A 22,030-nucleotide genomic window follows, 5' to 3' on the forward strand; every position below is an offset into this window, starting at 1 on the left:
GACAGCGCCCCTGCCCCCCGTGCGCCCTGCGCCCCCGCCCCCGTGCCTGGTCGCCCCTGCTCTGGCCGCTTGGCCCGGGGACAGGGACCGAGGCTGGGCTCGCAGCCCCCAGACGGGCGGTGGGGACTCGGGGTGGCCCAGGGCGCGGCCCGTCGGGGTCCGGACGCGCCAACTTTCCGCGGGCGCCTAGACTCACCGGGCGGGCCGCCGCGACATGAATCACCGGCGCGCCCGGGTGGGTGACCGAGGCCCGAGGCTGCCAGGCGCCGCCCGGGTGGCTTTGGAATAACCGGGCTCCCGCCCTCCCTCCACAGCGAGTCGTCCACCCCGGGCAATGGGACCACGCCCGAGGAGTGCCCGTTGCTGGCCGACAGCCCCACCACGCTCACCGAGGCCCTACAGAGAATCCACCCCATCCCTGCCGACTCCTGGAGGAACCTCATCGAGCAAATAGGTGGGTGTCAGGGGGAGGGTGGCGCTGGGCTCCCCAGCAGGGGACCGGGTGGACTCAGCTCCCGGGACGCCCTGCCTGGCGCCAAAGTCCCTGCCACTGGGAGGGACAGTTTTGGTGTCTTCCGTTAAACAGTTCCAGCGCCAAGCAAAGCTGCCACTTGTGAAAGGTGCTTTAGCGAGCAGGTATCCACACCACTGTCTGCCGGAAGGGGTCTGCTGCCCCACCTGGGGGAGAGGGGTTGGCACCTGGTCTCCTGGCCATTTCTCCCGCGCTGGATCCTGTACGGGGTAGGGGTGTGTGGGGTGAAGGGCACCTGGTCTCCTGGCCACTTCTCCCGCGCTGGGTCCTTCACGGTGTGTGGGTGGGGGGGTCCCCTGGGGGGTCCCCTCCCTGTGGTTGTGGAGGTGGAGATGGTGCCTCTGTGCGATTCTGGGGTGAGGAAGTGGTGGCGTCCAGCCAAGAGAGACAGGGAGGGACAGAGAGCCACAGCCCCAACACCAGAGGCATGGGAGGGACGCCTGGTGTCCCTTGTCCTTCCATAAAGGTGGCTGAAGCGAGACACAGCAGTCAGCGGTTTGCACTCCCACTCTGTTCCAGGAAGGGTAGAAGAATTCCTCCCCCCACCCCCCTTTAGACTTGAGTCCAGGGCATGTGTTCCAGTTAGCCCCCTCTCCCTAACCTCTACAGTGGGTGGACGCAGCACCCAAAAAGCCATAGTCTAAACAGAAAGTGAGTTCAACGGCCACCCCAAAAAAGCCAGCACTTACATTCAGAAAAAACAACAGACTGCTCATGACATCAAACCAGTCCTCTTTCGTCACCAGAGGCCCAAAGGAATGGGAGGTGTGGGCTCTGTCTTCCTGAAAATCGTGCCTGCTACCTGAGAGATCTCTTTATCCTTGCATGTGGGAACAGCAGGCTCTCCTTAAGGGACAGTCTACATGTGGACATCCCTCCCCTGGACAAAACAAAGCAAAAGCCAAACGACCCCCTTGTCCTCTGGTCCGGAAGGCCGGCATGGGCATGAAGACCTGCAGGCTGGAAGTACAGCTTCTGTTGCCACTGGAGACCCGGCTGGTATTGGGGACCTGCCCACTCTTCCCTAAGCGGCTGGAGCTAGATGGACCTGTTGTGAAGCTGAGGGGGTGAGGGCATACCGTGTGCTGCCCCAGGGGCTGCCTCAGGATACTTGCTTCTGCCTTGGACAGGGTCAGGCTGCATGGACTGCTGACACTGTGAGGGGCTGGTCTGAAACCCAGGCCCACTGATAGGAAATCATCCCCTTGAAAGCCCTTCCCACTGTCCATGGTGGAAAGGACAGCTGCCCCCCGGGTGGACTCCAGACTCTGAACAGCCACTCTCTTCAAACAGACCCTCGCTGCACTTAGATGGGAGTCCTGACTTAGAAGGAAATTTCAGGTGGCCACACAAGAGGCTGGTGCCCCCTCACCTGGTGCCCACATTCCGCTAGCTCTGTATGAGGGACATGTGTCTCGAGACACCAGCTGGTCTGGGCACTCCTCATATGTCACACTGTTGGGGACCCCCTGCCAGCGTCTCTGGTGTAATGAATGGTGACTTTCTCAAGACAGGCTGGCTTGAGGCTGAGTGATAGCACCTGATTTCTCAAAGTGTCCTCCCTCACGACCTGGTGTGTAAGAGAGGGCGAGGGGCACACGGAGCAGATTGCTGGGGTGTTGGAGCTGCTTGTGGCTCAGCGCAAAGCCACTTCCTTGCCAGATCTAGGAAGGAGCCCCGCGGCGTGGCTAAGGGACAGGGGAGCGAGTGCTCGGCATTTGTGGACCGCTTGGTTGAACTGTGCACACAGGGGTCATGGTTGTGTGACCATGTGACTCCTGGGAGTCTCTTCCGTGCGGGTCAGGCTAGAGCTGGACAGCGTTTCCGATGGCGGATTTTTTGGGACTAGATGACTGAATTTTTTCCAAGGCACCTCCCGGGTAGATTCACACTGCTGCCCTGCAGATAACAGGAGATACCACCTAGGATTCCTGAGGAGACTGGTGGTGTTGTAACCCTGTGCCCAGTATCTGAGCCCTGCCCTGTCCTGAGGTGTGTCCGACACTCCTGCCCCTATCACACAGTCACTGTCAATCCCATCTTATCTTAGGTCTTCCTCTTCTGTTATTATTGTCCCTTCACCTTTCCAAGCATGATGTCTCGCCCCAGGGACTGCTGGTCCCTCTTGGCCACAATAACAATACAGATTAGATTGTTGATTTCAGGTTGTTTCCCACCCTGTCCGGCAGGGCAGAGCATTCCCGTAGGGTTGCTAAAGCTGTAAATCTTCCCTGAAAGCGACTACCTCGTTCTCCTGCAGAGCAGCTGATGGTTCAAACCACTGACCTTTTGGTTAATGGCCGAGGGCTGCGTGGCCCTGACTGGTCTGGGGTTTTGTCAGTGGTGTCACTAACGGGGAACAGGCACCACATTGGGTGCCCCTGTCAGAAAGAGTGACACCAAAATGGCTGTCTTTGTATTGGAACAGAAAATTATCCTCTTTTGGTAAAAATGCCCCCAGAGTTGAGTTGTTCTTTATAATAACAGACATTTTTTGTGAAGCCCAGCTCACGTGTGTCAGTACACCTACAAGGCTAACTCTGTACTGATTTTCTTACTTCCAAGCCTTCGCGGGCACTCAGCTCAGAGCTCATTATTGCCTAATTAATGAGGCTTCAAATCCCATGGTTTGGTTGGCTTGAGACATAAGCACTCCTTGTTGTTGTTATTGCTGGTATTTTTCTAATCACTGATTTTTGTCAAATTTCCTGGTGTTTTAGCTACAGTAGTGTGATGGTTAGCATTTGTGAACATATTGGCAAATTCTTTTGAGAGTGAAGGAGTGATGAAAGGAAAAGAAGGAGAATACTCTTCAGAAGGCTTTCCCCATCCGGGAGGCTGGGCCCCACGAGGACGAGTACAACATCGGGGCTGGAGGAAGACTTAACAGCCTATGTGTGCAGATGACACAACCTTGCGTGCCAAAGCTGAGGAGGACCTGAAGCCCTTGCTGCTAAAGGCCAAGGACTGCAGTCTTCAATATGGACTGAAGCTCAGCATCGAGAAAACAAAGATCCTCCCCCCCAGGCCAATTGGCAGCATCATGGTAGATGGAGAAGAGATTGCTCGGATCTTTGCATCAGCAGTCAGGAAATGAAAACACGGATTGCACTGGCAAAGTCTGCTGTCCAAGACCTCTCAGACTTCTTAAGAGCAACAATGTCTGTCTGGAGAATGTCAGATCCAGGCTGTGGTCTTTGCAGTTACTTACTATGCATCTAAGATCTGGACAATGATTAAGGGATGACCAAAGAAGAATTGAGGCCTTTGAGTTGTGATGCTGGAGAACAGTAGTTTACGTACCGTGGCTTGCAAGAGAACAAACAGTTCCGTTCTGGAGAGGATGAAACCAGGTTGCTCCTTGAAGGCAAGGATTTTGAAATTCCGTCTGACATGCTTAGAACATGTTGCCAAGAGGGACCAGTCCTTCAGGGGTTAGGTGTGTGGGAGACAGTAAGACTGGCTCAGGATGGGACAAGGTTCAGAGCTATTGTTCATAGGGTCGCTGTGAATCATGGGTGACTCCATGGCACATAACAGTATCAACAACAACACTGTGGTGGTGTCGTCCGTGCGGAGTTACACTCCTCATCCAACGGCAGAGCCTCTGCCAGTTCGTATCTACCAGCCAGACTGAGGGGTGAGATTTACAGCCTGCAAAAGCTGATGGAGCGTCACTTTGAGTTAGCTGCACCTCACCTGGCAGTGAGTGCGTTAATAATGAATTCCACGTAGATTTTGCACAGACTTGTTCATGTTACTCTAAGAAACACTACGTTTAGTACATACATTTCTTGTACCATTTATAGTGATGCCTATCACCTGTGGTTAAAGTTTGTAACAGGCATTTTTAAGGATTCTGCAGGAAACTGGGGACATAGTCAGGGAGTTGTATTACTGGTCCAAGACCACATTCCTTGAATCCACCAGAGACTCTTTGGGGGTAAAAGGAGCAGTTTCCTGTGAGATTTACACTTCAGACAGCCAGTGGAAAGTCAGCTTTGAGTCGGTTCAGACTCACTGGCAATGGGTTGAGTTGAGTTTGTTGTAAGACTCTGTGTGGTCTCATGTGGGACAAGGTCCCTGGGGATATGGGAAGCATGGAGCCATGCGGTCCCACTCTGGGTGACTCTGAGGCTTTGTCCCTGTGGTGTTGTCTGCCTGTGTTTGGCCCAGAGGAGGCTCTCACTTAACAATCAATACAAGCCCTGTCTGTTAGGAAGTTACTACTTGCAAGATCCCAAGTATTCTCTTTGGCAGGTGAGGTATGAAAGGACTCCAAAGGGTTTGGTGAGAGGGCTGGGGGACTCTTCCTCCTCTGCAGGACCAGGCAGCCTCCTGGCCCTGGTGGTTTTAGTGGGAGAGAGGATTTGCTCTTCCAGCTCCAGAGGGTGTAGTACAGGGTGCAACCTTCACATTGTTTCCTTCTCCATGTGATTTCCTTATACAGTTAGATGTGTGAATGAATAAAATATGAAATAACAGTACATCAAGTTCAGAAACTTACTCAGATAACATACAGCTCCTCGGGTACACCTGCCCTGTTTTTATTTCAATTTGAATTCTCAAGCAAATAAAAAGTTGGTTTGGGGGGATTTTTTTGGCAAATAAAAATTTAATGACTATGAAGAACGGTCGAAAATTGAGTCAGATAACTCTTTGTGATCATAATAACTACAGGAGAACTAATGTTTACATTCATATTTTAAAAACCTCAGAAAGAATATGAAGTATTAAAAAAATTCTAAAATTACTTTTACTGGGAGTCTTTAGCTGCAAAGTTACAAAAGTCAACAAAAATTGACTCCAAAGAACAGAAGCATCCTATTTCCATTAACAAGTCAAGACAGAGGGAGTTACAGAGTTGGTTCACCCAGACAAAAGACTTAACTATTCTCCCTCCACCATTCTTGGCATTTGAGCCTCATGTCACAAACTAGCTGCCACAGCTCCAGGCATCACATCCCTAAGCATCCATGTGTGCAAGCTGCAGTGGCCTTCTTCATTGTGTTCATTGAGAAGAGACTCTCGTTGAGTGACCCTTAGAGGATGTTTACTTGTATTTCAGTGGCCAGGTATGTCTCATGTTCATGTCTCAACCCATCTGCAGGGTGAAGCGACCTGTGGAAGGTTTGGAACCTTCAGTGTTCACCTGCTTCTCTGAGCACAGGATGGGTCAAACAAAACCTCTCTCTCACCATCTGGGAAGGAGTTCGAGGAGATGGGAGGCAAGCAGCCAACAGTGTCTGCCATGATGTGGTTTCAGAAAAATTCTTTGCCATTCGGCTGCCCACAGTGCTGGTGTTTTTGTCCTCTTTGCAGTGTGTACATCATGATGAAGGGTTCGAATTAGGACTCACCTAAGATTTGTAGGCCGCAGCATACGTAAGGCATATTTCTGATAGGCCAAATCAGACACTTTTCCGTACCTTGGAAATTGCATTTCTAAAAGGTGTTCAGCAACAAATATCTAAAAGCCTACTCGGTGGGAGGCACCCTGCCAAGCATGGGAAGCAAGACCAAGTCAGTTCCTGAGCGCCTGCTTTCTTCAGCTCTCCGTAAATGCAGCTGCAGACACGCAGGAGGATGGCAAGCATGGGGGGATAGGGAGCATGCTGCCAGCAACAGTACTTACAGCACAGGGAGCGGGACCGGAGATCGAAGCTGCCGCGTGGTAACAGTTATATCTGTCTGCAGAGGTCTCCATCCGGGATGCAGAGACTCTGGTCCTTTTTGGTGCCTAGGTCTAATTAACCCCTTTGGACCCTACTGGGTTGTGGTAAACGCTGCTGATGTTGGGTCCTGGTAGCTCCAGCTCATTGTGACCCTGTGAACAACAGAACAGAATCCTACCTGATGCTCTGGCGTCCACACCAGCCCAGCTTACGCCCATTGCAGCGTCCATCCAGCTCCTCGAGGGGCTTCCTCCCTTTCACCGACCCTCTTCCGAGCCTGATGTCTTTCTCCAGGGATTGGCCCCCCTCGATAACATGCCCAAAATATGTAAGACAAAAATCTCACCACCAGCCTTGCTTCTAAGAAGCACTCTAGGTGCTCTTCTTCCAAACAAATTTCTTGGGTTTTTGTTTGTTTGGGGTTTTTTTCAAATTTCTTGTGTTTTTGACAGTCCATGGTACAATCACTATTCTTACAAATACCACAATTCAAAGGTGTTAATTCTCCTTCAGTCTTCCGTGTTCATTGTCCCACTTTCACGTCCTATGAAGCAATTGAAAACATGACACCCTTGCTCTTTCGCACTTTACAGAGGCCCTTGACACACTCACTCACTCCTATTAATATGTGCTTTGATTTCTTGGCTGTCACCTCCACGGGTGTTGCTTGTGGGTCCAAGGAAACGGAAATCCTTGACGGCGTCAGTCTCCTTTGCATTTATCCCAGGGTTGTTCGTTCGTCCAGTTGTGAGGACTTTTGTTCCCTTGATGTTGCCGTGTACTTTATACCGAAGGCTAGAATCGTTTGAGCTTTGGTGAGTCATGCTTCAAGCCTTCCTCACTTTCTGCAACCCAGGTTGTGCTATCTGTGTGTCGCATGTGGCTGGATGACTCTTTTCTCCAGTCCTCTTGCTGGTTCCCTGAGAGTAAGAGCTTTCTAATTCAGAGTTACGCACAGGAAGCCGAGTCATGTCATGTACCTGGACGATCTATAAGGTTCCTGCTGACGAGTGTAGTTTATCCAGCCACACACACCATGCCCAAGCCTTTTCCTTCTGCTTTTCAGGTGTGTTTCCCAATGAGATACAGAAGGGGAAACCGCTGATGCTGTGACTGTGTTGTAGAGCTTGTGCTTGATAAGGAGTGTGTTTGGCTAAATGGTCAGATACACTCGGGGAATCTGTGTCTGCCTTTGACAAGTGAATGAATCAGGGATCTGCCCCCCTCCTTGGGCTTCTGATCAGCGAGTCCCACAGCCTGCTAGAGGCTCCCTTACAGTGTCCCCAGCACCTCAACCTCAGCACATTCAGATCTGAGCCTGTCTCTCCGTCCCATCCATCTCCAGTCTATCTCTCCTCTTGTGCATGGTACCACCAGACCTTGTCACATACCGGTCACCATTCGGGAAAGGAGGCCGACCTGTTGTAAGTGGCCGTACCACCAGACCTTGTCACAGACCAGTCACCGGTCACCATTCGGGAAAGGAGGCCGACCTGTTGTAAGTGGCCGCTGACTCATGATGTCACCGTGCACCGCAGAATGAAGCGCTTTCCTGGACCCAAGTTGTCCCCGCAGTCGGGTGTGTATCTGACCTTTCCACTGGCTGGTTGTCGGAAGTGAATCTCCAGGCCTTTCTTCCTAGTCTGTCTTAGTCTGGAAGTTCTGCTGACACCATTTAGCATCAGAGCAGCAGGCACGCTTCCACTGGCAAAGGATGATTGGTGAGCACGAGGCACTTTGACTGGGATTGAACGCAGGGCTCTCACGCAGAAGGCAGTGGTCTCCCTCTGCCCACAGCTCAGCTCCCATGTACCCCTGGGCCCGTCTTCTGCCTCAGAACTCACCCCTGAATTGGGGGTACCATCGCTCTCCTGTCTAGCCTTTTTCTGGAATGGGCGCCTACCCCCACCTCACCCTGCTGCCCAGACCATGGATCTCCTAATTGTAAACCTAAGAGGCTCACTTGGGGTGCCCCGGAGTCTCCTTCTGGGACCATTTCAGTATCCTTTCCTTCCTACTTGGCTCCAGAAGCCTCTTAAACCCCCCTAGCCCCACTGTGGCCTGTCCCAGGCTTGGAGCCCCTTGTTCCTGTATGAAGTGGCCCCAAATTCTCCATGGTAACACCAACGTCCCCTATGTGGGGAGATAGCATCCACATGAATTTTTCCTGGAGGTGCTGGGCTCTTGTGGGCTTATCTGTCCCCTGAGGGCCTGTGAGGCTTGGGGTGTGTTTCTTCCAAGCAAAACTGGTCAGGGAAGTAAGCCTGAAATGGCAAAAATAAAACATGGAGTTTTTTCCTTTTGAATCATAAGCTTGATGAACTGAGTATGAAATACTGACTTTTTCTTCAAAATAAGGTTTTACAGCTGCACTCGTGAGCCACATAGTATCCATTCGGGCAACATCAGATTGTGTCTGTTCTTGGTGCCAGTCCTCCAGAAAGCCTCAGATTAAAAATTTGAGGCATATACAATGGTTTGTAATAATAAATGCTACTTTGAGCAAGTACAAAAGCAGTGTTCTTCAAAACCTTTTTACTATTGTTACTGTAGTAGTATGTTAAAGTTGTTCTCAGGGGCTCCAGTAGAGAAGTCAGCAGTGTGAAAGGAGCCGCTCTGTGATGGATGTTCAGCCGCACCAGCTACTCCACAGGAGAAGGATGGGCAGTCTCCTCCCAGGCCGCTTGCAGCCTCTGAAAATCTGCTGGAGCCTCAGCTCTGAGTCGGTTCCAACCTGACGGCATTGAACTGGCTGTCTGGAAATGTTTCCACAAGGTTTTTGTATGCATAGACAGATACACTGTATCCTGGGAACTAAACACACATTTGGCTAACCCTGTTAGATATGATCTGTATCTAATTGTTCTAAGTCAAGTACAAATTCCACAGAAAGACAGATTGAGGAATGACACTTATTCATAATCCAGCGACTTCCCTTAGAATACAGTGTTTGCACAACGTTCAGATCCCATAGCATCCTGTTCCGCAGAATGTGTTGAGGTGGTTAAGTGACACGTGACTCTACTCCCATTCTGCAAACTGAGTTAAACCTCAAGTCTACTAAAGTCTCTTAAAGCCTTGAAGGCTGTGGAAAGGATCCTGTTGAGAGATTGAGACATAACTGGGACATGGCCATCAGCTTCTACACATTAGTTATTAACTCATCAAGTTCTCTGTTCTCACTGCTTGCCAAGGAAGTGAGTGTGTGTGTGTGTGTGTGTGTGTGTAGAGTGTATACTGTGCGATTGGATTTTGAATGTGTGTTGGGATTCCTTTATTCTTAATTATACAAATCTTCTTGTCTTACACGTGCTTCTTTTACCCCAGAAGTGATGACAGTGGCAGCTGGGGGACAGGAGCAGGTCCAGCCTCTAGTCCTGGGCAGAGCATCTGCCCTTTGTAAGTTCTGTTTCTTCTCATTATTACAACTCTGTGATTTCAGGGCTCCTGTATCAAGAATACCGAGATAAATCAACTCTTCAAGAAATCGAAACCAGGAGGCAACAGGATGCGGAGATTCAGGCAGGTGAAGGGTCTCCAGCCAGCGAAGAGGCCCCTGAGGAAGAGGAGGATGAAGAGGAGGAGGAGGAGGAGGAGGAGCTGCCAAGCCCACCTGAGAGAAAGGCACTGCCCCAGATCTGCCTGCTCAGTAACCCCCACTCGAGGTTCAACCTCTGGCAGGACCTCCCCGAGATCCGGAGCAGCGGGGTGCTGGAGATCTTACAGCCAGAGGAGATCAAGCTGCAGGAGGTGAGGTCTGCGTGGGGCGGGGCGGCGCTGCCTTAGCAAGTAGGAGGGAGGTGTCCTCTGCAGGGTGAGGTCACTGAGTCCCTGGGCGTTCACCAGGTCCTCTAGCACAGGGCTGCCTTGTCCACCCAGGATATGCTGGAAAATTCACAGTATTCTGTGTAACCCTGAAACCCACTGCATGGTATCCCATATAAACCTCAAAGCCACTGCTGTCCAACAATTCCACTCATAGCCACTGTACAGGACAGAGTACAACTGTTGCATAGAGTTCCCAAGGTTTTAATCTTTACAGAAACAGACCTGTACATCTTCTGCCCGTCGAGCAGTTGGTGGGTTCAAACTGTTGATCTTTATGTTAGAAATCAGATATGTAGGTCTTTTCCCCTCATCCCATGAGGAGGGATCTGTTCTCTTCTCTCTGAAAGCATCTTTGTCTTTCCTGCCTTTAAGTGTCTTTTTTCCAGTGTCTTTGCAAGCCAGGACTGGGAACCACTTAGAACTTTAATGTGGACCTCTTCGCTTAAATAAACTTCTTTTCCCTACTAGGGGCATAAAAGGAAAAAATGAAGTCAAATATGTAACCATTGACTACCAGAGCTCCTTGATAACCCTTCAGACTCAAACCTGTGAATGTAGAATTGACTCCAAGTCACAGCAACTCTGCCAGACCTGGAGGGTCCCTACAGATCTGTCTGGTTGGGTTTCCAAGCCTGTAATATTTCTGAAAGCCATTTAAATCGTTCTCCTGATTGGCTGGTGAATTGGACCACCAACTTATCAGTTATCAGCTGAGTGCTTAACCACGGCACCACCAGGGGCTCCTTACATTAAACAGAACACCCACTGCTGTCCAGTCAGTCCTGACCCATGACAATCCATTGTCAGCTTCCCGAGGGTGTGATTTTCTTGCAGGAGGAAATTTCTTCTCTTTCTCCCAAGGAGTAGCAGGCAAATTTGAGTCACTGACAAAGTACCCAATTACCAGCAACAGGAGCTCATCCCCAACATCGAGTGCTGGGCACGTTGTTGTTTCTTTGGATTGCATTTTTAAACCCTTCGTGGGCCTTTATGTTGGGTCTTTAAGCATGCATAAACGCTAAACACCTGGGTGGTACAGAGCTCTCTAACTGTATGTGCGCTTCCATCGTCTGTGACGTATAGAAGTCTGCCGTACTTCTCGCACTCACGTGTTTGTCCCTCACTTGAGCCTTGGATGAAAGTTCCTGGTGGTGTAGTGTCTTACGTGTTGCTAACCAAAAGATTGCTAGCTTGTAATTACGAGCCACTCTAAGGCAGAAAATGAAACCGTTTACATCTTGGAAACCCGATGGAAGGTCATTATGAGTTGACAGCTGTGAATTTGGTTCTTTTGAGCTTGGGATGAAGCAGGGTCACTGACAGAAAATGCAGGCACGCCTCACTCCTTCAGAAATGATGCTGACACCTGGAGCTTCTCCTGGCTCTCACCCCTCATCTGATGACCCAGGGAGATGCTGACTGACCAGCAGCTATACTGACGCCAACTCGTGTAGTTGTTTGACAATTTGTTACTTTCTGACAAGGAACGGTAATCAATTTAAAGCATACTAGGAAAGAGTTAAATAGCAATGGAAATGTCCCTTTAGTTCAACAGTGGTTATTCAAGCATATAGGGAAGTTTCGTGCCCCACAAAAAGAGAGAGCAGTATGATCTGTCGTCAGAAGAGAAGACACTGAAGGGAAGTATGTGTTAATGTGACATTTTAAACCCAAGTGCAGAGGGAAAGAAGAGCTTTTTTAAGCACTCAGTCAATATCATTGACCCAGTCAGTATAAAAACCAAGCAGATACCAGTCTCTCACCCTCTGCCTCACTCTCACCCCCCTCACAACCCTTCTCCCAGGCCCTTGCGTGCTCCTTCAAGTTCACACGTCTGCTTGCTCCTAATTACAGTTATGACGCCAAATGTCCTACCCCTCTTCTAATTTCTTTATCGTGACTTGTGGGCAAAAGTTTACAGTGTGAATTAGTTCTCCCTTCCACAAGCTACGGCTCCTATCTCGTGACATAAGTTGTACAGTTTGTTCTTCCTCCCTGGGTTCTCATATCCCGTCATCTTCCATCTGCCTCTGAGCTTTGTTTGGGGGTGAATACTGCACATCACCTGCTACGCCTCTGAGAACTGGATAATCAATAAGGACAATAGGGAAAATAATGGATGTGTTGGAGCTGTGGAGAAGAGTATCCCACTGACGGCCAAGAGAACAAGCAGATATGTCTTGGAGGGAGTGCAATTGGAATGTTCATTGGAGACAAAGATGGTGAAGCTTCATCTCATATATTTTGGACAAGTTGTTTGGAGATGCTGTTTCTTGGAAAGGGAAAGACTTGGGAATGTGGAAGGTCAGTGAAAGAGAGCAAGACCTCCAGTGAGATAGATTGATATAATGACGGTGACAGTGGACTCAAGTGCGTCGAGGATGGTGCAGGATAGGGCAGGGTTCAGGTCTGTTCATCTGAGGGTCACTAGAAGGCGTATGCGACTCCCCAGCACTTCACAACAGCTCCCATGTGGTTGATTGTACTGAGAAGTGCGTTCCCATGGAGAGTTCCCCTGGTGCCCATTGGCCCTTACACAGACTCGCAGGGCAGCAGAGAGCATCGTTCTGGAATTCTGGAAGCTGTATGTGGAGGTTGTCTTGGGAGAGCATGTTTGTGTTCACATGAGAGAACAGTTGTGAGGTAGATACCTTCTCTTGGAGCTTCTGGTCACAAGTAAAAAGCTAAAAACGCAAACCCTTTGCAGACAAGTCCTTTCTACCTCATGCAACCTTCTAGAACAGAGGAGAGCTGCCCTGTAGAGTACCTGAGGCCACCACATCATTCTCCTGGAGCAGCTGCTGGATTTGAACCACTGATGTTTTGACTAGCAGCCAAAGGCTTAAGCAGGGTACTACCAGGATTCCTGATCATAAGTGAAGTGGGTTTTTGGTGGTAACGTGTATTGCCAAATTTCCATTTAAGAGGCAGTGCCGTTTCATCCTGCTCCCGACCACCAGCAGAGAGGACTACTTCCATGTGCCTCCTTAGCTGTTATACCAGTTCACTTTTGTTCTACCTGCTTGGTTGAAAGTGGAGCTCTGGTAGTATAATGTGTAGCGTGTCTGCTAACGAGAAGGTCAGTGGTTCAAACCCATCAGCAGCTGCTCAGGAGGAAGATGGACAGCCTCAGAAACCTGGTGGAGGGTGACTGTGAGTTGGAATCGACCCACGAGACAGTGGGTCTCGTGGATGAAGGATAGGGTCTTGTTTGAACCTGACCTTGACAGCATCTTGCCTTGTTTATAACTCCTTCCATTAGTCTGTGAGTTTCCAGTTCCTACCTTGTACATGTTTCTGTACTAGGTTGTTTATACTTCTTAATTTGGCATCCTCCTTTTGTATGTTCCAGATATTAACACTTTTAAAAATATGTGTGTTTCCAAAGGGGAAACACAAACACACAGTATATAATTTAAAAATAAAACAGTTGCTATGGATTCTGTCTCAGCTCCTGGTCCCCTGTGTGTGTCAGAGCAGAACTGTGTTTCACAGGGTTTTCTTTGACCGAGTGTTTGGGGGAGTAGTTTGCCAGGCCTTTCTGCTGAGTGCCTCTGCGTGGACCATTCTGTGAGCAGCCAATCTGGTTACCATGTGCACCACCAGGCGTTCCTGCCTATTCCTTGGGATAATGCTATACCTGCAATCCGAGTCTCTCTTGGAGCTGTCAGAGGCAGGATCTTCCCCTGTTCACAGAGAACGGGGCCTCACTACCTTCTGAACTGAGACTTCTGTCTCTAGACTGTGTCATGAATTGAATACATACATGGAGTGACATAACATGGGTTCTGGGGGATGATTCCCCATGACCCAGCAGACCAAGTAGTTGTAAGAAGAATAAGGATGGAATGCAGCATCCCTAAATCCCATCACAGCCCTGATCCAATGAAAGGGAAGTTTCCCTGCAGAGCAGCCTGTAACACCTTTTATCTCAAAAAAAGCTGGAAAAGGGAGGAAAGCCAGCCAAGGAAGGAAACCACAGTACAATCGAGGAAGAGTCACCAGGAGTGGAGTGTGTCCTGTCCCCAAGTCGGGGAGCTCCTTGACCCAGGGAAGGCCAGGACCCAAGTAGATGTCCAAAGAATGTTGGGTCTCCAGATGCTGAAGGGGACATGACCTTCCTCCAGAACCAACAGAGGGTCTTCCCCACACCTGGCACCTTGAGTGTGGGCTTCCAGACTCTTGAATTGTAAGAATGGAGCTCTGGTGGCTTAGTGGTAAGGAATTGGGCTGCCAGACCAAAGGGATGCAGTTTGAATCCACCAGCTGCTCCACAGGAGAAAGATGGACAGATTCTCTCCTGTGCCATTTACTGCCTTTGAAACCCCACTGGAGGGTTGGTTCCAACTCAAAGGTACAGAACAATAATTCATATGAATACATTTCTACACACAAACTCTATAATGTGTGAGATCTCTACAAGTTGGAATTGACTCAACAAAAACACCAGTAGTTGCCCATGGTTGGCAGTTGGAACCCACGCATCAGGACTAGGTGGTCTACTTCCCTGAAGACTGTGGCCAGGGAGATGCAATGGAGTGGTCCACCTCTGTCACACATGGGGTCACCATGAGTTGAACCAACCTGACAACAACTAGCTGGGAGTCTTTCTCGTTTGAAGTTTGTGGTTTTTATGAGGTTTTGTTGGTGTGTGTATATTTTTTTAATAAACCACTAAGTTTGTCTTTGCAGTTGCTTGCTTGCTATGCATCAGAGAGCTGGACAATGACTAGGGATGATAGAAGAATTGATACCTTTGAGCTGTGGTCTGGAGAAGAGTGTTGACTATATTATGGACTGCTGGGAGAACAAACAGGTTCATCCTAGAGAGGATGAAACCAGGCTGCTCCGTGGAGGCAAGGATTCTAAGGCTTCGTCGACATACTTTGGGCATGTTGCAAGGAGGGATCAGTCCTTGAAGAGGGATGTCATGCTTGGGAGGGTGGAGGGACAGCACAGGAGAGAAAGGCCCTCTATGAGGTGGATTGATTCAGTGACTGGGGTAATGAGATAGGTGTGTCAAAGACAGTGTGATTGGCACAGGATAGAGCAGGTTTCAGGACTTTTGTCCATAGGGTTGCTGTGAGTCGCAAGCAACTCTGTGGCATATAACAACAACAACCCAGTTTGTAGTGCTTTGTTACCTAGGAAACTGATACCAAAGTTGTTTTGTTCATTTTTTTAAAAAATAAGATGAAACATTACCTTTATAGTGGAGTGGGTGTAGGAAATAAAGGCTTTAGGGTTTTTTGCAGTTTCTAATGGATCAAACAAAGCTATTTAAAAATCAGTCATAAAGGCCTCACTAATACAGTGGCATTCACTGAAACACACACACGCAGGCCTGTGAAATCTTCTTTTGTTATTGATGTCATTCTTAACAATTCATTTTCTTTTTTGTTGTTGAGCATAAACACAACCAAAGAAGCACCTGTTCAACAATTTAGTGACAGGGATAATATTCTTCACGTTGTGCAACCGCTCTCTCCCCGCTTTGGCGAGTTATCTAAGCTGCTGTGATTGAAATGCCACACGTGGAGGGCTTTAACCAGCAGAAATGTATTCTCTAACTCTAAGAGGCTAGATGTCAGAGCCTGCGGGACGAGCTCTAGGGGAAGGCTTTGTTTCTCTGTTAGCTCTGGAGGAAGGTCCTTGTGGTCTTTCACCCTCTGCTCACAGCTGCCTGGAGCATCCTGTGTCTTCACCTTCCCCTTTCAAGAAGTTTCCAGGGACCTGGATTCAGAGGACACGCTCCTCTCCTGGCTTGTCTTCTGAGTGATGCTGAGCCTCCCCTGCCCCTCTTTGCTCACTCCTCTCTCCTTTGATCTCTTGTAAAATAAAAGGTGACACACACACCCCACTTCTCAGAGAACTCCCATCCGTGCCCTGGGTGGGACTCCCTTGCCCTCGGGCTTTCACCTGATCTTTCCACACCGTGCTTTACCTTGACTCTGCCTCTGCATGCTTGTGGTGAAAAGCTTACTCTAAGCTTCTGTGTAGCTGGTATTTGGTGATGGATACAGTACTTCTCCCTTCCCTGTTGTGGTTCCAAATCAGTGACTTCTGCATCGAAACTTTTTCACAGTATGTTGACAAAGCGAGACAGGTAACTTGTCTCAGCTGCATCTGTTGTCTGATGTCTCTTTCTCTTTAGCGACATGAACAGCAGGTCAGAGTGAGCTGGTATTCATTCATTCATTCATTCACTCACACAAGGAAAAACACCAAGGATGATCTTTTGGTAGGTCCGGGGCTTGCTGTCCTTAAAGAACCGAAAACTGAAGGACAAAATAGATCTTTTCTACCACAAGGATGAACTTTGAAAATCGGACTTTGTGCTGAGTGGAATGAGTAAGTTACAAAAAGGAGACACGTGCTCCCACTTTTATGAACTCTCGGGAGCTCTGGTGGCATTTGGTGGGGAGTTACACTGTTACATGGTGGCGTCTCTGGCAGTTCAAATCCACCAGTGGCTCCTTCAGAGGAACGTGGGCAATCTCCAGTCTCCTCCCTCGCAATTTACAGCCTCGCGAAATGCGCTGAAGATCAGCCATGAGTCAGTCCTGACTGGACAGCAATAATGTTGAAGCAGGATTTTGTAGGTTTTGTATTCAATATCTAGAACAGGCTTTTAGAGACCAAAGTTCATTAGTGATTACCACAGGAGGAGGAGGGGTGTGAGGTGGAGGGGAGTGTTGTTAAGTACTGTTGAGTTGGTTCTAAGTCATAGCAAACTGTGTCTCTAAATGATGGAATGATGGGGATGGGTGGTGGTGGTTGTTGTTGTTATGTGCTGTTGAGTCATTTGCAACTCATAGCGACCCAATGTACAATAGCCCTAAACCCTGCTCTATCCTGTGCCAATCGCACTTCCTCTGACACTCCCATCCCGATTATCCCAGTCACTGAATCAATCCACCTCATAGAGGGTCTTCCCCTCCTGCACTATCCCTCCACCCTCCCAAGCATGATGTCCCTCTCCAAGGACCAGTCCCTCCTTACAACATGTCCAAAGTATGTCAGACGAAGCTTCAGAATCCTTGCCTCCAAGGAGTATCCTGGTTTAACCCTCTCCTGGATGAATCTGTTTGTTTTCTTGGCAGTCCATGGTACATACAATACTCTTCTCCAGCACCACAGCTCGAAGGCATCAATTCTCCTATACTCCCTAGTCGTTGTCCAACTCTCTGATGCATAACAAGTGATAGCAAAGACCATGGCCTGTATCAGACGCACCTTAGTCTCCAGAGAGACACCATTGCTCTTCAGTACTTTGAAGATGACCCTAACAGCAGACTTTCCAATCACCATACGTCTTTTAATTTCCTGGCTGCTAGTGCCAAAAGTGGGGATGGGTAGTGGTGACAATATGCTGAACTTGATGAGTGTCGCTGAATTGGTGATGGCGGCTGTCCAGTCAATTCTGGCCCATAGCCATGCTCTGTACAACAGAACAGATGGCTGCTGGGTCAGGCACTGTCCTCACTGTTGCCGTGTTAGAGCCTGTTGTTGAAAACACAGGTCAGCCCGTCTCATTGGCGAGACTCTCTACCAAGAGTGGTGTCCTTCCGCAAGGACTAGTTCTGGTAATGTACCCAAAGTACATGGGACAAAGTCTCCCATTCTTGCTTCTGAGGTGGGTTCTAGTTGTACTTGTTCTAGGTTTTATCTGTTCTTCAGGCAGTGTGTGTTTTATTCTGTCTTCTTGGACAACACCATAACTCAGATGCATCAATTCTTCACTCTTCCTTATTCATTACTCAGCTTCTTCGTGGATATAAGACAATTGAAGATACCTTGGCTTTGACCAATCCTCAAAGTATATTTTTGATTCTTGGGTTTTTTAAGAGCTCCTGTACAGCAGCTGTGCCCACTTGATTTTTTTTTTTAATTCATTCTTTACTGCTGTTGTTTGCCTGCTGCTTCCACAGGTTTTGATTATGGATCCAAGAAAAGAGAAATCTTTGACAATTTCAATCTTTTCTCTGCTGGTCTTTTCTGTTTATCCGGTTAATAGTCTGGTCGTGAGGATTTGTGTTCCCTTTATGTTGAAATGTCATCCATACTGCAGGCTGTGGTCTTTGATCTTCACCAGTAAGCGCTCCACGTCCTCTTTGCTTTCAGCAAGCAAGATTGGGTTCCTCTTCCCTGCCACAGTCATTAGTGAGTCTTCCTCCATCCTGGTTCTGTATTCTTCCTCATATAGTCCAGCTTCTCAAAGTATTTACTCAGAAAACAGATTTAATTAGTACAGTGAAAGGATTTTAAATCTTTCTTGATTGTAAAACACACAGTATGCCCTTGTTCTGTTCAAACAATTGCCTCTTGGTCTGCAAACATGTTCCATGTGAGTACAATTAAGTGTTTCAGAATGTCTTTCCAATATTCTATAATTTATTATAATCTATAGTCAAATACCTTCACACAGTCAACAAGACACAGGTATACATCTTCCTGATATTCTTTTTCCTTGCCACTAAGATCATCTTTTCTTGTTGTTGTTGTTGTTATGTGCCATCGAGTCGCCTGCAACTCACAGTGACTCTATGTACAACAGCCCTAAACCCTGCTCTATCCCTTGCTAATCTATTGTCTCTGACACACCTTCCCCCATTACCCCAGTCACTGAATCAGTCCACCTCAGGAGGGTCTTCCTCTCCTGTGCTGTCCCTCCACCCTCCCAAGCATGACATCCTTCTCCAAGGACTGATCCCTCCTTGCAGCATGTCCAGAGTATGTCAAACGAAGCTTCAGAATCCTTGCCTCCGAGGAGCAGCCTGATTTAACCTTCTCCAGGATGAACCTGTTCATTTTGTCCGTTTTCTTAGCAGTCCATGGCTTGTATTAGGTGCACCTTAGTTTCCAGAGTGACACCATTGTTCTCTAACAGCAGACTTTCCCATCACAATACGTCTTTTAATTTCCTGGCTGCTGGTACCGAGAGTGTTGACTGTGGAGCCAGGCAAACTAACGCTGTGAACAATCTCAATCTCTTCACCATCCATCCTGATGCTGCCAATTGGTCCAGTGGTGAGAATCTTTGTCTACTTGACATTGAGCCTTAATCCATATTGAAGGCTGCAGTCCTGACCTTCTGCAGCAAGCACTTCAGGTCCTCCTCAGTTTCAGCAAGCAGGGTTGTGTTATCTGCATAACGCAGATTGTTAATAGATCTTCCACCAATCCTGATGCCACACTTCTCATAGAGCCCAGCCTCCTGGATAATCTGTTCTACATACAGGTTGAAAAGGTATGGAGACAGGACACATCCCTGGTGTACGCCCTTCCCAATTTTGAACCATGCAGTGTTTCCTTGCTCTGTCCTGACGACTGCCTCCTCGTCCAAGTGTAGGTTTTACATTAGTGTGATCAAGTGTTCTGGGATTCCCATTCTTCTCAAGGTCAGCCACAGTTTGTTATGATCCACACAGTCAAAGCCTTTGCAGGATCATCTAACATCAACAATAATATACTGCATTCCATATCCTCTACTGCAACTCTTTTTTAAGTTATCTTCAGCAAAATTATTCTTGTGTATGATGTTAATGACATTGTTCAATAATTTCCGCATTCTGTTGGATCATCTTTCTTTTGGAGTAGGCATAAATATGGATGTCTTTCAGGTGGTTGGCCAGACCACTGTCTTCCAAATTTTTGGCATAGGTAAGTAGGCATTTCTAGCACTCTGTATGTTGAAACACTTCAGTTGGTATTCCATCAGTCTGTGGAGTCTTATAAATTTTTTTGCTAAAATCTTCCATGCACTCTGGACTTCTTCCTTGGATACCATTGGCTTTTGATCATGTCCTGCTTCGTGAAATGGTTCACTGTTGACCAATTCTTTTTGGTACAGTGACCCTGTATTCCTTCAACCATCTTTCTGTGCTTCTTGCATCATATAAGGTTGTGTCCTTGGATTCCTTCAGTATTGCACCTCAAGGCTTGAATCAGTTTTTCTTTCCACTTGAGAAATGCCAAGAGTATACTTTCTTGCTTGCTTTCTAAGGCCAAGTCTTGGTACATGTCTTTATATTTTGCCTTCTTTCCTCCAGTCATCCTTTGAAATCTTCTACTCTGCTCTCTTATTTCATAATTTCTTCCTTTCACGTTATCTTCTTTCTGTTCAAGTGGAAGTTTAAGAATATATTCTGACATCTAATTTGGTCTTTAGTTTCCTGTCTTTTTTGTAACCTTTTGCTGCCTTCAGGTATGACGTCCTTGCTGTCATCCCGTGTCGTGCCTGCTTTTCAGTGCCTCAAAGTTCCTCTTGAGATGCATTTTAAGTTCATGTGTGATAAGCTCAGGGTTGTTTTATGGCTCTCATGGACTTGTTTTCATTTTCTTCATCTTCACCGTGAACCTGCATTTGAGTTATCGATGGTCTGTGCCACAATGGACCACTTGTTCTTACTGATTAATTTCTTCTTTGTCTCTTTCCACAGAGGTAATCAGTTTGAATCTTGTGTATTCCATTTGTTAATATCTATGTATATAGTCACCACCATTTTATGGTGTTGAAATATCTATTTCCAATGAATGAATTGTTGTAGAATTCTCTTATCCAGTCTCTGGTATAATTTGTATTATCAATGCTATATTGATTGATCCTTGTTCAATGCTATATTGATTGATCCTTGTTTCCAGCTTTCACATTCTAATTACTAATAATTTGCAATGCATTTTGAGTGCATATTTGGTTGATTTTAGACCACAGAAGTTCATTTTTAAAACCTTCAGTTTCGACAGCCGACGCCTTGTCTGCCCTGAAGCACAGGCCCCTCCACACAGTCACCACTGGTTCACCCCCGCCACTCCCAGCTCACCACGGGTGATGACATCACTGCTCTCGTGGTCGACAATGGCTCCGGCAAGTGCAAGGCCAGCTTCACGGGCGACGCCGCCCCCCAGGCTGTCTTACCCTCCACTGTGGGGTTTTTGTTTTCAATAATCAGCTATTGAAGGCCCTACTTTTGGGGGGACCCTTGCCCTTTCCCCCAACTCTAGAAATATGAAGGCTTTTGGTCTCCCTGGGGTGGCTGAGAGGTGGAGGCAGCCAGGGCCTTACCTATACACAGACTTGAGACCAGTTGAATAAAAGTGCACACCTTAAAAAGAAAAATAAAAAATCTTCAATGAAGATTTGCATTACTGGTTCATCTCTAAATTCGAATAATAGTTGAATTAACTGGTCTTCCTTGTTCACGTATGAGATTTTCTATAACTGGAAACGTTGATCTTAAGAATGGGTCTTGATGGTTCGAATCCCCCAGATGCTCTGCTGGAGAGGGAGGGGTGGTCTCCTCCTGTGCCCGTCAGATTGAATTCGATGGTACACACACACACAAAAAAAAAAGCAGCAGCAGCATGGGTCTTGAGATGCTCTCTTTTTTTCACTGCAGTGAGCTGTAAATATTAGTAATAATAGTTAATTGCGAGAGTTCATTTGTGGACAGAGTTCTACAGTCACAGCCGTGAGGCGCTTAGAGCACAAACCTGGAACATGGTAGGATGTGAACATTTCTTGGGTACTTAGTACCGAAGCTTAATGTCAATACTCCTGCTCACACAAGCCAAACTTTTCTAGTTGGTGGAAGGTGTTCTTTTGATGAGGACTGTCGTTCTTCCTCTTCAGTTTGTCGTTCTTGGTGCGGCCTTGTGATTATGGAATTCAAAATGACCAAGAGCATTCCGCTTCAGCTTAGCCGAGTGATCTTTGCGTGTTCCATTTCACTTCTGACACTTTCTGGGTTTTCTAGGTTCATCCTTCTTACATTCACCGCATGTTCTGATTATTAGTAGACGTTTTTGGCAGTTTCTTCCCACTGGTAGTCATGCCGCGTCCACTGATGGAGACCCAGACGGCTTTATTCCCTCCACACCGGTAATGTCACCTCTGCTTTGAGAGGGGAGCTCTGGTGGCCTCGTCCATAGACAGTTGCCCTGCTGACCCAAAGGCTGAGCTCCTCTGGCAGTGTGAGGCTGCCAGTCTCTCGGG

General features: G+C 47.8%; 1 protein-coding gene across 1 annotated transcript in view; it reads left to right on the forward strand.

Annotated features, from left to right (window-relative positions):
* NGEF (neuronal guanine nucleotide exchange factor) overlaps positions 1-22,030 on the forward strand; it is a 96,852-nt gene that overhangs the window by 46,762 nt on the left and 28,060 nt on the right. The window contains exons 3-4 of the mRNA XM_006893463.1: positions 315-454; positions 9,650-9,957. Of these exons, the coding sequence (XP_006893525.1) occupies positions 315-454; positions 9,650-9,957 (448 nt within the window). The remainder of the gene's footprint in view (positions 1-314; positions 455-9,649; positions 9,958-22,030) is intronic.

The sequence above is a fragment of the Elephantulus edwardii genome, unplaced genomic scaffold (genome assembly GCF_000299155.1).
Source record: "Elephantulus edwardii isolate Elephantulus edwardi_28Jun2011 unplaced genomic scaffold, EleEdw1.0 scaffold00127, whole genome shotgun sequence".
Taxonomy (NCBI): Eukaryota; Metazoa; Chordata; class Mammalia; order Macroscelidea; family Macroscelididae; genus Elephantulus; species Elephantulus edwardii.